Here is an 18,582-nt window from a genome sequence, read left to right as displayed (position 1 = left end):
GATAAGCAAATCCAGGATGTTTGGGTTCCTTAACATATGTATTTACATATTGGTTTTTTTTAATGTAACATTAGTTTTGGTTAATGATGTGATTATTGCATATATTAAATATCTCTGTCACATTTTTTTTTGTTCTAAATGATGCAAATTTGCTTAACTCCAAAATGGATCTTTTCTGAGAATGGACACTGTAAAATAATAGTGTGGCTTTTTAGTTAGGGCTACCATGATCATTCACAGGCAGAATGGGAAAATAGAATTTTCCTATTGAAGATCTCCATATTTGATGAGAATGATTCACCCTATTAGAGAAGGTATAGACATAGCAGATAATTAATATAATGTCTCTCATTTAGCACTTTGTAGGGAACCACTTGTTACAAACCACTTTGTGTATTTAATTTAATCCTAAAGAAATTCAATGAACCTTAGAGAGGGGACTTCATGCTGATAATTGCATGATAACCTGTTTTTATGTCAGACACTTAATGGCTAAGAGGTTATCATTAAATGTGTATTAAGCAGTTCTGTTCTATAGCTGTCTTTCTAAGATGTTCTCTCAAGGGTTATCATTTGTTGACTACCTAAACAGCTGCCTGTATTCAACATTTTAGCTTCTTTATTGATTTGTTTTCAGAGCTATTTTTTCTCTTGAAGGAGTCAAAGAAAAGTCCCTGTTTCTGTTGGTATATTTTAGATAGTTCCAAGAGTAATACTGAAAGTGTTGAAGCACTTTACATGAAAATAATCTTCATCTGGGAACTTTGCTTCAGGTTTTAGTGAAACCACAACCTCAGTTAGGGTGTTTGTTAATTGCAGATTTATCTTGGAAGTGAGGACAATAGATTAACATGTTTTTTTTTAATCTTCTCTTTTAATTTAGACTACTGAGCTGTAAATTGAAAGGAAGATAATTTCTGCTTGTGGAGGAAAAGAAAGGTGAATGACCTCAATGGAAGACTCCCAGGATCTAAGTGAACAGTCAGTAAGTATAAATGTTGCTAAATTGAATGGAATAAATTGAACCCTGTTCAACCAAGTTGTGTGAAAGGATTTTACTTTGGATTTGAAAATTATAGTAAGATCTGGGGAAATCTTCTGAGCTCCTAGTTTTAAACCTTTTAGTTTGTACATTAAATGGTAAAAGGGGTTTTAATCCTTTTTCCCTGTTGAAAGGAACAACATCTTTGTTACGTAAGATTTTGTGGAACTACAATTGTTAGAGGGATATAATTAAGCTGCATTGGAAGAATAAAATGTTAGAAATGTTCACAGTGGTATGCCTTGTTCAAATAATTGCATTAAAATGTATCTCCATAGTGGTCTGTCAGTTTTTCCAAATCAAGAGTTACCAAAAACAGAAGCAAAATATTTCAAATGGTCAGACTGGCAGATGACATACAATAATTTTTTCAGGATTGTGAGAATTGGTAGTCTATCTCCCATCCCAAGTCAGAGACAGATTCTTCTTTTCAGTGATATTTCTGGGAAAAATGGGGTGGACATTTCTTCTCCTTTCCTTTCTTATTTTTCCTTGCCTTTAAGGATATCATCTTCAGATCTCCTCACCACCAGACTACAGTTCTGAAGGGACAGCAGGCTCTGAGCAAATTCAAAACTATCTGGGCTTGCCATCCAATGTATTGGGCTTTTTAGCATCTTAATTTTCTGCTGTTTCTTACTACTTAAATAGGGACACATTTTGCCAGTACCATGATCCCTATGATTCTCAGCTTGGACTTAGTGTACTAAAGATGAACAAAGGGATTTAGTATTTCTATTTCTGACATGCTGAAGGAGGTTATCCATGCAATAAACTTGAAAAGTCTGAATATGTATATAAATTTTTAGAGACTTTTATGGGTAACATAAGTGCAAGTAAGTGGGAAGAATTGCAGTGTTTCTAAAATGTGAGTAATTTTCTTTAATAAGGAGTACTTTGCTCCTGGCTGGGTAGCTCCTATCTGAGACTTTATCTTGGACTAGAGTTTTATTACTGATTTTAAATGGTACAGGACTGGAAAGTCTTAACAGTGTCTTAAGTCCCCATGGTGGCACTACCTGGGACAGCTGCACATATTTATGGATTTAAAGTGTTCCCAAGCAAAACTTTTGAGCCTGTAAAAGCTACATGGCTTCATAATTTAATAAAGTTTTATAAAGTTCATAAAAGATTAGGCAGAAGTTCATCTCTTGTAGTCTGTGAAACACTTTTTCTGTGGAGTATTCATGGTGTGGTTATTAACAGGAGGTAGATGAGCCAGTTTAGCTTACTGAAAAAACATCTTTCCATAGTAGTTAAAATGTTTTTGCAACACTGGATGCCTGATAAATACATATTTTAGAAGCAATTTTATGACCCCATCATAGTATAATCTCTGTAGTATTTCTCATAATTCCTACATGGTTTTATGCTACATGTGAAAATGGTCTGCAGATTGCAAATTGAGGTGAAATCTGTGCTGTGTTGCCTATGAAGGTGGTGTTTGCTGTCTTTATGCTAGTATCACAGAAAGTAATGATTCCAGACAAGTTTATTCTTCTTACTCTTCACTAACAGTGTCAGAACTTGAAGGTAATGGTTGGGAGAGCCATTTCATCACTGCTTGTATCCAGGTGGGCACTGAGACTAAAATCTCACCTAGAGCTCGGGCACTCTCCTGGGAATTGTGTGAGGCCTGTCTGCCTAGAGCAGGCACCAAGCCTTCATTTCCCAACTTCAAAAGCCATTTCACTGTTACATCATGGTTAAACTCCTCTCTTAGCCAATTTTCAAAAAAGAAAATAGCATTTCTGGCTTAGTTCCTTAAAAGCCACAGGACATGTCTGTGGGCTAGAGATCTCAGGAAGCAGGAGGCTTTGGTGATTTAAACTCTAAGGTATCAGATGTATCTGCTTGAAGTGCAGCTGTGCTGTTTTGTACTGGTTAATGCATTTTATACTGGTTAGCTCTGGGCAGTTTCTGCCCATCAGGCAGGATTTCGAATTCTTGATGTGTTCAGGCAGCACAAGTACTTCATGCCAGCCTCAACATTTCTTTTGGGAGTTAAATGTATAATATTTAGATCATGAAAATTCATGGAGCATAAGGACCTAGCCTCTGTTGCATGTGTATTAGATTGTGTGAATAAGCATGAATGTGAGACCTGTGCTCAAACTTGTGCTGATGCCTTGGCTTCGAATAGTCTAGTCCTTGGTTACTTTAAAGACTGCCTTTCTCTGCAGCTGGGATGGGTTAGAAGGTGTTTGCTTTTGCATGGTGTGTTTGACAGTCGAGTTTTCTGTAGAGAAAGATTCCTTTATTGGATTAATTTCCCAGGGAATTCTGTTAAAGAATCTTTCATCCTTGGGTAAAAAAGCCAGGCACAGTTCCTTGGTATAGTGAACAAGAATAATTTTCAGGTTTTTATTTAAAGAAAGGAAATTATTCTAACTTTTGAGAGTAGATCATCCTCCTGAAGCATGATATACTGTAGTGTAGCTTTTATTCTGACAGTCTTCAGTCTAAGTTTTAGATCACTATTATTATATTAACTCAAAAAATACCCCAATAAGAAATGATTGGTTGTGTGATTCCTGTCCTGAAATTATATCAGTTAGGTGAAATTTATATGATCATACCTAAGAGCAATTTCACAGCATCCCTGTTTCCACATGAGAAATAAATTTTTTCCCTTTTATCTCAGTGCAATGACTGCATGACCACATACTGCTTCAGGAATCTGTGCTACCCTATTCTCAGAGCCTCTGAAGAGTTGTTTTTGACTGAATTGAACAGCTGCTGTTTTTTGAGATGCCAGCTTGTTTAGATGTAATATATATATATATATATACACATATGTATACATACACATTATGTCAGTAATTTATTTGTTTTTCCTATTTTTGACCAGAAGTCAGTCTACTTGTCTAATTGTTGTACTGTAGAGCCTCTGTATTGGGAAACCTCTTGTGTCCCCTTTCCTCTGCCTTCCCTTTGTTGGCAGAGCTGGGGGAATCAAGTCTTAATCATGATCATTCAGCGAGAAAAAGAGTCAGAATCAGAATAGAATTTATTATGCTTTGGCTTTCCTGTCTCTACTCACAAGTGAATAGGTGAATGGCTCTACTTTGAAGACCAGCAGGAAAATGATGCAATTTACTATCTGATGCAGAGGTGAGCTGGGATCCATCAGGTGCAGTGGAGATCCAGTGGATCCTTGCGGCTGGCATGGAGCAGTCTGGGATGGGGCATATCATGCTACTGTACTTTCTAGGGTGGGTGTGTGTCCAAGAAAGCTCATAACTCTCTTTTCCTTTCCAATTCACATGCAGAATATATTTGTACATCCGTGTATGGAATTTTCATTTAATTTATGGGAATTAACTCTGAGTGAAAAAGAGGAAAATAGTAAGACATGTATTCTGAGTATTCTGAGTGAAAAAGAGGAAAATAGTAAGACATGTATAGCATAGATAGAAGAAAATAACCAAATGATCCTTTTCATTTTCTTGTGTGAGGTTTGTCATCAGGTGCAGACTACTACTTATCAAGTGAAAGAATACTTAAAACCACACCAATTGGTCTTACATGGTCTTAGATGGAGCTATGTTTAAGTTCTATTTGTTTTGAAATGGAAGAGAAGGAAATTTTACAGATCTTGTATTCATGAAGAGTCTAGCAATAGGGAGACAAAAGTTTTTCCAGACTGGTCTTGGAGATGATAAATAAAACTATAATTTTTTAGCACCTAAATAGTTCTCTGCTGTGCTTCAGTATAGCAGACACACTTGGGATTTTGAAAACTACCAGTTTACATTCTTTATTTTGTCTCTTTTAGTCATCACTTTCTGTTCAGTCTGTATTAGTAGAAGAAGAACAATTTGGCTGCTAACTTCCTAGTTTAGGGTTTCAAAGGGCCTTATTAGAAACTGGTGTAATTTCATCCCCTGGTCCTTTTATATAACAGCCTGCATATTTAGATTACTTCATTTTAAACTAGAATTAAACAATAGATTGCAGTGCTGTAGGACAGGACACTAGCAGATGTGAAGCTAAACCTGAGTGAACAGGTTTTTATTTTTGTGACATTTGGACAATCATCCCCCTTGTGCCCTGGGTAAGTTATTTGTTTTTTATCAGATTGTGCAGACTGTTATATCTGTTACTTGCATTTATGGCCCACTTGCAGATGGACGTTCCTTGGCAATCTTTTTTGGACAGTGTTGTTTTCCCATTTTTGTTTTGTTTTAATGTGTGAAGCTGTCAGATGTGATCCCTTTGCAGATCAGTTTTCAGCTGCAGCTACTTCTCTGTTGCATGAGCCCTGTACCTGCAGCATTTAATCTTCCCCACATCTGGGGTGGGCAGCCTGCTAGCACTTCGGCTGGAGGTCATTGCAAAGAAATAAAAATTAGTTTTAATTCTTTATCTGATTTTAAAATGCTTTGTTTCACTGTTCTGCATTGCAGCACAATATGTTGTTGTTCTTATCTCTGTTATATCAGTATTAGTAGGACTTGGGATACTACAGGCAATTCATCTTCTCAGATTAGTGATGTAGCTTGAAAGAGTTATCTGGAAGTTACCTGGTCTAGCTGCTGGTCATGAAATGATGGCAGTATGCACAAATACTTCAGTTATGAAAGCAAGGAACATTTAAGATAGGTAAGTGAAAAAATTACGAATGTAGTAAGAAAAAAATAGTTTTCTTGATGAGTGATTATTTGCTTTTAATTAAAATGTCATTGAAGAAAAATGCCATAACTTCAACTCAGCTGTAATAGAAAGTAGTAGAAAACCAGGCTGCCTTTTTGAAGGTTTGTTTCAGAGTATTATTGAGAATTGCTTAGGTATTTTACTACCTCCTTTCTACAGACACGGTAACTGGCACAGAGAGGCGGTGTGCCATAGAGGATCCAAAATTGTCACCCTGTTTGAATTACAGTAAATAAAGAATAAAATGTAATACCATAATTCCTTGTCTCTCATCTAATAGGAATTTGAGGTAGAAACATCAATGTTGTTCTCTCTCAGCTGTAAGACTTTTACATATGACATAACAACTTCTATGAACACACACTTTTTTTAGCTCTTTCCTTTGTGCTGCATCACCTCAGCATTCTGTTATTTCTATACAAAAATCCACCACTGTTAAATTTGAAGGCACTTTTTTCAAACTACGTAGTAGTTTTATATATATTTTATTTCTGTCATTTCCCAAATGGGACAGACCAAATGAGACAGCACTCAGAAGCAATTAATGCATTTTGACATGCAGAATAAACTGAGTAGACTTGTGTGTGGTGTGAATTGTGTAGCATTGGAGAAATAGTTTGGCATGAAAGATACAAATGTTCACTGTGTACATGCATGTAATAGAAATATTCATTTTTTCTGAGTTGATTAATATTCTAATTTGACAGCACATGGCTTTAACAGCTAAGTAAGCAATCTCTTAAAAATGTATCCAAGAGAATTCTACAGAATAATATCCATGGCTTGTAAACTTGCAAGATGGGATGAGAAGAGGGGTTGGCACAGAAATGCTCCTATCATTGTCACTGTCATGTTTCCTCTGGTTCAGCTCTCTTCCTGTCTCCTGGAAGATGTTACTGTGCCAGTATCAGAGGTTTAAATGGAAAGACGCTGTATGGGCTTTATTTAATAACAAGGAAAACCAATAAAAGAAAATGTTCTGCTGTCACATGCTGTCCTTGGACTGCTGACAAGGACTGACACATAGCTACTATATAGTTTGTTATGGATGGTATTTCTGGCTCCAGAGAGGCCCCAGACTAGAATTTTAGGGATAGAACTACTTGGGAAAATTGCCATTGCCATAAGCTACATGAACTTTGCTCAAGGTAGATACCATCATCTGCACAGGGGTCTCCAGGGTTCCTGGAGCGTGAAATTCTCTATTACTGGTGATGTAACAGCCCTGATGTGATATGGATAACAGAGGTGACTTCTATTGTATTGTAACAGATAACTCCACTAGAAAAAACAACAACAAAAATTTGCAGGTGGAAAAAAATTGTCAAGGCCTGAAAACAGGGCCAGCTAGACCTTCTTTGACTCTTCTACAAGGAGCTGTTCACTTAAAAAAAGGTTTGTATCTGTGCATGCATACATGCATAATTTGGAACATGTCAGTCCATCTAATAAAAGTATTATCTCTCTCTATAAATGATGCTTTTTTAGAATAAATCAGAATCTGACAGATGCATTCCAAGTTCGGCAGACAAATTTTGCTTGTAGCATATGATACTTGTTCAAGCATTTACAATACTACTATTTGATATAAATCGAATTGATTTTAGTATTTAATTTTTACTTAGAATTACTCACAAAATTTCCAAAAGTGTCCACATTTGACATATTTGTGAATGCAAAATGGAAATACAAGTTTCATTAGCACAGAGATTGTACATCATCTTAGGCTTCTGATTTTGACAGTGTCCAGGTGAAGATAACATGTTCAGAAATACTTTCTTCTTCAGTAAAAAGGGGTCAGAGTTTTGTAATGAAAGCAAAATATTCAACAAAATGACAGTAAATCAATCTTCTCTAGCTTTTTCATTCTGCAAGGCTAAATGCCCAGTGCCTTCATGCCTATTAAATAACTAAGTCTACATTTTCACATGAAAAGTATAGTTTACACTGAACATACATTAGGTTTCTACTCATTTGATTATTATAAAAAGTCCAGATGCAGCAGTGCGCTGAAGAATGTGTGGGACTTTGGGGATGTGATTAAGCCCAATGGTATTTTTCATGTGCTTTAAGTTAGGCATGTGCTTAAATACTTTTCTGGAAAAGACTTGGAAATACAGTACAAAATAAAGGCAATAATTTCAGAAATATTTTACTAGCAAATACATCTGAATGATTTGTGGCTGCAGCTAATATTTATTCAGCATCGTGTAACAGTCATGGTTTCTTTCTTCTCCTTATAGTAGCTTTTATCGGAGCTCTACCTACATATCCAAGTGGTGGACTTGCAAATCAACTTGTATTAAAAAAGAGAAGAATGACAGGGAGAAATATGAAATAATTTTTAAATAATAAAATTATGCTAGGCAGACAATCTAATTTCCTATTTTATAAAGTATGTCTTAAACATACTGGGCACATGCAGACCATTAAACCACACTCACATCCTTGTCCTCTCTTATATTTGGTTAAATCTTTAGCAATGTGAAGAAGATGTTAAAATCAAAGAAATGTTTTGGCTACAGTGAATGGAAATAGTTTTGCCATTAAATAACTTAAGGCAGAATTTTTCCCAGAGGGTCCCATTGGAATAGCAATTTGAAACTCATGTTGTTTATTTATTTATTTATTTATTAGTTAAATAATTTATTTTAACAATTCTTCATGCTCCTCCATGCTCTTGAAAGCAGCACCTAATGCTCTATGAGAATATTGCCATGACAGCATCCTTTGCTTTGTGTCAGCACTTGGACTTGAGCAGTGATTGTGCTTTAGTCAAAGAGGTCACCAACCCAACTATGAAGCAGCTTGCATCTGGGAGACCCAGACGTTTGTGTTGGAGTGCAGCTCTTACAAAGACAAGCTCTAGGGGAGAAACTAAGAAACCAGGTGTGTTTAAGGGATAGCTGAACAAACCTCTTCTTAAATGTGGCAGCAAATCTGGTTTATCGTATCTCTCCCTTACTTTTTCGTGCGTGTTAACAGCAGAGGAATGAATGTTAGCTGACCATGATTTTTTGATTCTTTTTGGTTTTTTGTTTGGTTTTGGTACTGGAGCCAGTGACTAATGGGATTTCTGCCATGAAAAAGAGCATCTTTTGTAGTACAGGTCTTTATTGTTCCTGTTTTTGTGAAACCTTACTTGGCTTTAAATTTTTAGTCTTTGGTCCTGGGCACCATGAAATTTTTCTTTGTGTGATTCAGTCAAAGTATACAAGAGAAGGAGCTAAAGAAAACATCACTTATTTCTGAAATGAAAAAGAATGTTTATCCTTTTTCAGTTAGCAATGCTGTTAAAAAAATTGTACAGGTTTTCAAGTTTCAGTTTGGCATGAAGTCACCTTCCCTGTGGAACTTCTTATGGCTTGCAGAGAAATGTGCTGGGCCACCACCTGAGCTTTTGGGGATTCACACAGTAAAAGCCCACAGCCTGGGAGCCTGGTGTTGCTGGACAGGGCAGTGTAGTTACTAAATTCCATCCAATAAAATGTCATACCATGCTTGTAGTCCAAAGTCCAGTAATCTGTGCTTTAACTGTTTTCAGGGATCCTTTTTACTGACTGTGCAAATAGAATTTGTGCATTCACCTGCCCAGATAGGATCAAGGGTGAGAAAGAACTTCTCACTAAATGGTGATCTTCACAGTTAGGAAAACCTCTTCTTATTCTTTTTTCCATTCATTCAAAGATTCTTACTCTGTAAAAATTCTTCCAGCAGCCTGTGCCTTGAATGCAGCATGTTGCTTTCCCAGCAGTTCAGGCCTTTGCTTGAGTGGAATGGGCTGTCACTTCCTCTCCTGCGTTTTTATTTGTTTTCTTTCAGTTGTGAAATTAACTTGATAGTATGACAATTTTTGAAACAGTGAAATTAAAATAATTCTGTAATGAAATGTGTGGAGTATTTCTATAATCCAGTGGGTTTTACCATCATAGGGAGCAGTGTTTTCTGTAGTTAATGGTTAGTTATATTGGTATTCTCTGTTTTGCATCAACCACTATGAACTGCATTAATGTAAACAGCCTGACCCTGACAGGCCCTGATGCTTTAGGGTCACCTGAGCTTCCCTTGCTTTCTCTTGCTTTCCCTGGTTGCCATGGTCCATTCCAGGAGGCTTTAATTTTGTGAACCAGATTGACTCAGCCTTCACTGCACTGGACACAGGAGCCTCTGTTCTCAGAGAAATACAGCACACAGGAAGAGTGAATGGTGTGCACAGTCAGTCAGATGCTGCACACAGGGGCACAAGTGTTCAGGACTGTGATTTCAGCTATAGTTTCCCTTCCCATACATTTAATCAGTTTCTAATACACACCCTGGGCTACTGGTTATCAGCTTCCATTATCATCTATCTATCTATCTATCTATCTATCTATCTATCTATCTATCTATCCATCTATACATCTATATATCTATATATCTATACATCTATCTATACATCTTTCTGTATGTACTTTTTCTTGCATGTAGCAATAGTGGTTTTGGTGGTGCTGGAGCTTTGGTGGACTATGGACATGCAGATATCCTGCTGTTTATCCTGTGGTCTAAGTGCTTTTCTACCATGTTCTCAAATTCATTGCCCAGGTTAACAGCTTTGATAATGAGTTTTAGTGGGTTTTTACTTCATCAGTGTAAAACTGAGGATTAACTTGTAACCTCTGTAGTGTAGCACCTGCATCTAGAAGTTTCATAAAAATAAAACTAATTTTATCCCCTTATCCCATAGCTTTGAAGGTGCAAGAGTGAGTTTGTAATTTCAAATTGAATGCTTATTAGTGACTGTAGTAAATGATAATTTAAACCATACTCCTTGAGACATCACAAGTGAAAATCATAGGCTTTCAAGAAGCTGATTCCATATTGCATTTTATGCATAACTTGCTTTTAAGTCAAGGAATCCAGAGTTTAATTAATTGAAGGAAAAGTATACATTTTCCTTGCAAGATAATAGATTTAATCTGAAGATATCTGCAAATTGAAAGTAGAAGTAGAGGAAATAGTCCTTGTAGGATCAAGGGCAGTTCTGTGATGCACCATTGGCTGATTGTTCATAAACCCTTCAGTTCTTTCTTCTTAGTACTAGGGTTCAGCAATACTCAATTTTGATAAAAGCAAACACATGAAGACTTAACATTGACCTGAACTTCCCAGATTGAAATAATACCTAATTTTAAATTTAGCAGGGTAGAATTAGCTAGCATTTTGAGAACTTTATACTGAACTATTTACTGAAAATCTCTCAGTTCATGTAATTAAACTGTATTTTAAAACATGTGTATGGAAGCAGATGTATTGCAAAAACACTTCATCTGCTTTTCTGATGCTGCTGGATACCTTCTGTTTTGGACATTAACCATATAAAGAGTTCTGTTGAAAGTCCTGGTGTTGAGCTGTGATAAATAAAACTGAATAATTGCTTAACAAGACATCCTACCAAATATAATAAATTTGAAGAAGTGACTTGTTTCCAGTTGATAGTCTATAGATCTGCTTTATATTTTTGTCTAAATACCTTTGTATTGATGAAAGAAGACTTAGAATTGCTTAGAATATAGGCATTTGGAAAATTTTGTAGCAATGCAGCTGTACTCAACCAGTTACATCTACAAAAATGGAATGGAAATCTAGAGCCTGATTCCAACGTAGTTATGCAGCTGTAAAATTTGCTTATTGTTGAAAGCCCATCAGTAGGGTATCAAGCAGAGCTGCCATCCAAAAAGCTTATGTCAGCAATGTGAAAGAATAGGAGAAAAAAAGTATATTTAGATTGTGCTAATTACTGCTTTCATGTTCTGTGGTGTATGGGAAATTGTGTATTTTTTCAGACAAGGAAATCTTGATGTGGTCAACATGCTAAAATATATAATAATAAAACCCAGACTATAATGGTCAGGAAACTTGTACTACATGCTCCTTAATGGATGAATGAATTTCTCATGCCTACCATGCAGGTCAAAAAGACCCCTGTAAAATTTTGTGTCTACATTGAGTTCCATTTGTAACTGGTCTTGCAATAATATTCAGTCATTACTGCAGATATGACCTGATTGTGGGCCTGCAAATCAAGCTGCAAAATTCAGCATGCTTACCTGTAAGAGTGTGGAGCTGAGAAATAAATGTAATTATCCCAGGGGCAGTGCTATGTTCCTTGCTGTCTGGTTTCACCTAACATGATGTGCACTGAAGAGAAAGGATGCCAGATGGTTGGGAAAGAGCTGCAGCCCAGCTTCTTTAAAATCACCAGTTACAGAAATCCATCTGGCATATGCCAAGAGCAGGAGCTGACCAACTTGCTGTCCTGTGATTTCCAGCAGTCTCAAGAGACGTTCTTGAGGCATTGAGTCAATATGTGATGCAGTGCCCAACCAGGAGCACTGGAGCTTTTCAAAACATCTGAAATTTTCAGCTGAGTGCTTCACAGTCCTCAGAAATTATACTTGCTCAAAACATGGTTTCAGAAAAAGATAAGAAAAAATATCAACATCTGTAATACTTACCTCAATTCTCTTGGAAAATTTACATTTTCACAGAGGAAATCATCAGTGGAGAGTATACATAGGAATCCATGGGTTATGGGGTGATTATCCTGCAAATTTTCAGTGCTGAAAGAAATCAAAAGATGGAAAATAGCATCCATAGGGAAAAAGATAACCAACTGTGTAAATGATGAGTGTGATGATACTTTGACCAAGTATATACAGTAATGTAGAAAAGTAAAATGCAGCCATGCTGCCTGCTGGGGTGAATAATACAGACAGGGCTCCTTGGCTATTGGTTTCACTAAGCCACTGTGTTTGCTCTTCATTTTTTATACTCTTCAGTGCTTCTGCTGTAGCAAAACATCAAAGTTCCATGACTGAGTAATACTTGAAAAATTAAACATATGTCATCTAGGAGAGGCCATTGGAACACTGTCTGATGTTTGGAGCTAACTTTGTCTGCTCCTAGTATTCACTTATCCTTTACTACTAGTTGCTGGGAGAGAATGGGAGAATAAGTCCCTGCTATTCTGCTGCTGCTCAGTGGTAGCTTTTGAGCTTAATCTTAAGAAAAAATGTATCGCAGACAACCAGACCGTTATAAAAGTCTTGAAGCTCATTAGAGGCACAAATCTATTAGTATATGCAGAGAAAATCTCCAGCTGCTTAATCTTTATTTTAGGTTGGTTTTTTTTGGTTTTTTTTTTTTTTTTTCTCATATCTTTCCTTGTGTCTTTCAGGGGAGCATAAACAGTTACCCTTGTAATTTGGGGTCAGAAAATGGTCTTCAACAGATGCCACAGTGCAAAGCAGGAAGGGAAAGTTTCTTTGTACATTTGTGTAAAGAAAGGTGTTTTATGTGCTGATAAAGACCTCTGCAGTAATCTTTTCTTTTACAAAGAAATCTTTTCTTTTACTACAGACATAAGGCCTTTTTATTTGGCTACATAGAGAGTTTACTGTCATGTGAAGACCAAAAAAGTTCCTGCCATTTTCTTTCACTTCTTGGTCTACAGTAAGCTTTGTCCAGCTGGGGGAAAGGACTGCTCTGTCTTTTCATTTATAAGTGTTAGTAATGTCACCTGGTAAGTTTGCATGTATGATTTTTCTGCTTTTCCACAAGAAAATGCCTCCATTCAAATTAGAGGAGCCCAATGAGCGATTTACCCAATTCCAGACTAAGGTATGCTTGTGAATTTGAATACATGAACTCCACTGGAACTTGGCTTTATTCCCAGGGCTTCCCATTTAACATCATATGGTACATGCTGTGAAGGTATAATGCCCTGTAAGTCAGAGACTTAATGATTTCAGATTAAAGGGGAAAAGGGAGAAAAGATCCATCTTAGAAATTAAGAGAGGCTGTAGCTGCCTTCCACATGGAAAGCAAATGACGGGATAAATCATTCTTCCATTCCTGGAACAGACTGGACTATTTTGCATTAATAAAAAGTGAATACAAAAAGTGCAGTAATGGTGTAGATGGTGTTGATGTCATGTGGGCTTGCAACCATCCTTCAACTTTTTTCTGCTTTTTGTACTTCTCTTAGCTGCCTGAAGAAAGCTACTAATGCACACTATTCTATTGACAGTATTTACTAGAACACAGGAGATTACTGCTGTGCTTTCTCCGCTCAGTAACCCACACAAGGGATGTGTAGTGAAGAAGATGAGCCTTTTTGGTGCAGAGAAGTAGAAATCATTGTGGCACAATTAGCATTAAAGGGTTCTGGTTTAGGGGGAAAATACAGGAAATATGTGTCAGCTCTACCCAACCATCTTTCTATCCCTATCTACCTTCGTACCATATAAAGAAACACACTTTTCACACTTGCTGTCAATGTAAATATTTTGATGTATAATATTTAGTGGAGATGGTTTGAAGATAGTTTTTTTATTAATTGGTTTTAACATCTGTTACATCTCCAACAAAAAAGTCACTGTTTAAATCCTGAAGTATGTGAATATTTTAAATACTGAATTTTGATAAGCCAGTAAGCATCTGCTAACTCAGTAGAAAATTCTTGACTATCAAAATAACAGTAAAGAAAGAAACAGAATACATGGTAACCAAAGCAAGCCCTACAGGTCCCTCACTGTATTATGAAGTGGAACTAGCAAGTATGTGCACTTTATGTGCCAGTGTTTTGTAGATCATAATGGAAATATTTGTCATTTGAGCAAACTCAACCTAAGGATGAGAGAAAAAATGGTGAATTTTTTGAAATGTAATCAAGCTTTTTTGCACTGCAATGGCATGTGTACCTAGCATGTTTCTGTAAATTCTAGCTAGTAAGAGAAATAATTGGTGCAAAGAATGAGTTGAAGAGAATCATGAAGAAAAGCAAAAATCCAACCCAGAGTATTTGTAATTAGTATGGCTGTAGGATGTGATGGGCTTTGAACATCACAGAAGGAAACAACCTCAGAGAAGCTGTTATACTGTAGTCTTCATGTTCAGAGAAGAGGAACTTCTACATCCTTATTTGCCATACTAAAAGCACATAGTAAAGAAGCTGCTGCATGATTGCATAGGTTTGTGGCTGGATATGTGATCCTTTAGAGATCCTTCAGTGATTGTGACATGATGATAAGTAATGCCTTTGGAAACTCTTAAGTCAGACTGTGGTAGCAATGCATTAATTGGTACACAGACTTTTCAGCCCTCTGCTCTTTCTGTCCTACCTGCTTGTCATGTTGCTGTGACTTGAAGAGAACCTTGCTTCTCTCTCTGAAGTACATCTGCAGCCCTGCTATTCTGCTCAGGTTACACACACCTTTCCATTATGCAGGGCTGGGCTGGCCATCAGGATCTCAGTTCATGAAGACTGCCCATTCAAAAAACGGTTCTGTTGGTTTAGTTGCATGATGTTATGATTTGGTGAGTGTAACTAAGAAATAATATCTCATTACCATGGCTTTCAATCTTTCAAGATTGATTTGAATAAGTATGCTTAATAACACTGCAACTGAATTGTACAAAGCTCTCTGCATTTTAATAGATGGACTGATTGCAAAAACGTGTTAGTAATATTGTGAGAGTTTGTGTAGCTTCTGGTTTGTGAAATACAAAGTTTAGAGTATCCAATACTTAATAAAATTTCTGCTGCTTTTCAATGTTACTAAAAATTTCCAAGGCATGAAACTACAGCATCTATTAAAATTATATTTCTCTTGCTTTGAAGGAGATTCTTTTTCTCTTTGATCAAAGCTCTTGTGGGCAGCAGCATATTTTTGAACTTTGTGGCTCTTAGTGTAAAGGTTTGAATGGATCTGCTCTTACATACTTTTATTCAGCTTTAAATTATTTTTTAGTCATAGAAAGTCAGTGTGAGCTAGGTGAAAAAGGTATTTCTTTTTAGCAAAAGAGTTATTTGAAACTAAATGAGGGGTCTGGTATTCCCATATATAGGCATAATTACCATTCTAAGACTTGGGTTTCCCCAGTACGGACCACAGAGTTTTCCTGATGGTTTATAATCACATGCAGATATGACAGCATATCTAAACTTGGCATTTTCCAGACCTTGACAGTGGCTCTTAATCCATCTGGCCCCTTGTGTGTCCCTGGTCAGCTTCCCGCTTTGCCTGGAGTAGCTGCTGAGCAACTTTCACTTGCTGGTGGCCGCCTTGTTTTGGAGCTTTGGGTTTCTCAGACAGCAGGATTGAAAGGAAAGGAAAATGCAAAGTTTTTGCTCTGTACTGCTGCTAGTGAAAAAGGAAAGTCGTTCTTGACATCTTCCCTGTTGCTTGATCAACACATCTGGACTTGTCTCCTTCCTTGCCTCCCTGTTTGTGCTGGCTCTAACTGGGTGTGCATCAGTAGATTCACTCCGTGTGACAAACAGCTCTTTGGCCACCAGCCATTTATCCCCATTTTATCAATATGCCCACAGATGTCCATCTGCTGGAAAATTAAACAATGTGAACAAAAGGGGCTCTGCATCTTTTCCAGCACATTTCTGCAGTGGATTAGGTATGTAAAGGTACCAAATGGGTGCTGGGATCTGATTGTACCCACGTCTCCTTTTGTCCATGCTGTGTTTTACAGAGCAGTATGCTCAGCTGTTCTGCTTTAAGCAGCGCATCATATCTTAAAAAATGTAAAGGTACATAAATGAAAGCTTATGCTCTGGAGCTAAGTTCCCAGTTACTTTTGCTCATGCATTTTATGTCTGTTATACCCATTTCCTATGGTACTATGGATCTGATTCAGAAAAGCATATAAGCATGTGCTTAATTAAGTGCTTTCCTGAATAGGTATGCTTTCCTGAATTGGAGCCCATGTGAGTAACTGGCATGTGGGCTGTAATCTCCCAGCTGGGACATTCTGGGGGTGGATATTAGAAGACAAACCAGGTTTTTTTCTACTTTTCCTGCTTTCTGGAAGTCTCCTCCTCCTCTAGATGATTTCAGATCCTGATAAAGTGCATTCATCTGTGAGCTGAATCAGGCTTTATATTTATGATATTCATCATTTAAATCCCTTTGTTTTGAACAAATACAGGTTTTAATTGATAGAAAGTATATTTGCATTTCTTGCTAGAAAGCTAGATGCCATGGATATTCTTAAAAGAAAATAAAGAAAGCTTTATTCTCAATTTGGAAATCACCTTCATAACCTTAGTTTTGGTATTTAGTACAGCTTAGGGTTTTTTTTACAACAAAATTAATTTAGTTATTTTGAAGATCATGTGATTGACTGCCCAAAGTGTGTTCTTTGGCACGGGTCCAGATTCTTGTTCTCTTTTGGAAGTGTTACAGCTGCAATAAATTTGATTTCACCCTTGATAATTTCTATAATGTGTAGTAATAATGTATTGCTGATTTAGTGTTGTTGCCTTTCTACTCGGGAAAAAAAAGGTCACAAATCACAAAATTGCAAGTGTTATTATATTTACCACTCTTAAGTAGTTGTATATACATGAAATTCAAATATGCTTCAAGGTTTGTTTGGTGTCTAGTTTTGGGAGGTTATTCAAATAACATAAACTCGGCAGTTTGCATGTTACTTGGCACTTCTGAGAATTCTGGTGGGTCCAACTGTTTCCTTTGAGGTCTCTGTTGAGTATTTAATGGAAAAAATGCAAAATAATCAAGAAGATTTGCCTCTATATTCACGGAACACATAGTATTCTTTATACTTGGCAATGTAATAGAATATTACAAAGGACATATATCCAAAAGGATCTTTAGATGAGTGGAAAAAAAAGTTGGCTTTTTATTTGGTAAGTTGTTTAATTTTTTTTTTTTTTTTTTTTGTAAAGCTGTTCTGTAGTCTTGGTGAGGTTATGCTCATTTCATAGTTGTAAAATTTCTTCCAAACTGCCTTTCTGTTGCATAGTTAACAATCTATTGCATTGCTTACGCAGACACATCTTAACATTGTAAGGCTTGGGGTATTTTTTTGTCATGGAAAAATGTTTAATACTCTATAAACTTTGCTAAAGAGGTTGTCTTAGAAGGGAAACTTAGCCTGGGAGCAGAGGGGAGGACTACAAAAAGGAGAGTGACCAAACCACTCCTCCCAGGTCCCAGTGTTCTCTGTGGTAATGTGGGACTTTCTCCATGAAGGCTGGTAGCACTTGCTCGTTGAACATTACCACCTCTGTGTTAGTCTCATTAAAGACAATTTTTGGCAGGTGAGATGGATTATGTGCTTCCCCTGGTTAGCAGTTGTTAATGAATGGGTTTGGACCCTGCTGTGCAGCCCTCTGGAGCACAGGCTGTTCAAGGGCTTGGCGCTGTCGCTGGTCCTCCTGCCATGCCCATCTGCCACCCCTGTGTGGTCATGGACCCTTTTTGGCATATTTAAACCTGTCCTCTGCTGGAGACCCCTGTTTGTAGCTCATGCACCTGGTAGCAAAGAAGGGGCTTTGGACTCCTCCCTTTTCATGGTATTTCTGCCTGCTGCCTGTTTTACAGCTTTTTAAGAGGAGTATCAATCGAGAAGATAGTTTCCTTATTCAACCTTTAGGGCATGAGGTGCTGTGGTCACACTGGACCTGCAGCCTCATTTTTGTAACCCTTGAGGTACAAGAGCTACTAAATATGAAGAGGATCATGAGACATTATATGTCAACATAACCAGGAAAAATAGTGATTTCCTCTCAGGAAGAAATTTATTACAAGACAACACCTCTGTGGCTTCTGTTTCACCTATTTATTTATTTTTTTATTTCCCTATTCTGTAAGTAGAAAAATAAGGCAAAAGGCACAAAACAACCTTTCAAGGACATCTTTCCTCAGCTGCCCATTCAACCCGACAGGTTTTGCGAAACCAGAACTTTCCTTTGCTTCATTAGCTGCAAGGGAAGGTCCTTCTTTCCTTTGTTGTTCAGAGCACATTTTAAATAATTTAATAAGCACAAGTGATTAAGGCATTAAGAATTAAAGTAGCTTCAGAAT

The 18,582-nt window shown here is 37.0% G+C and overlaps 1 protein-coding gene across 1 annotated transcript in view; it reads left to right on the top strand.

The window, feature by feature from the left end:
• Positions 1-930: 930 nt before the first annotated feature.
• EYA4 (EYA transcriptional coactivator and phosphatase 4) overlaps positions 931-18,582 on the top strand; it is a 121,731-nt gene continuing 104,079 nt past the window's right edge. Inside the window, exon 1 of the mRNA XM_054279688.1 lies at positions 931-985. Within this exon, the coding sequence (XP_054135663.1) occupies positions 944-985 (42 nt within the window). The 5' untranslated portion in view covers positions 931-943. The remainder of the gene's footprint in view (positions 986-18,582) is intronic.

The sequence above is a fragment of the Melozone crissalis genome, unplaced genomic scaffold, assembly GCF_028551555.1.
Source record: "Melozone crissalis strain CALT ecotype California unplaced genomic scaffold, PUWL_Pcris_2 ptg000027l_1, whole genome shotgun sequence".
NCBI classification, from domain to species: Eukaryota; Metazoa; Chordata; class Aves; order Passeriformes; family Passerellidae; genus Melozone; species Melozone crissalis.
The sequence above is the reverse complement of the archived record's forward strand: the minus strand, read 5'-3'. Positions and strand labels throughout refer to the sequence as shown.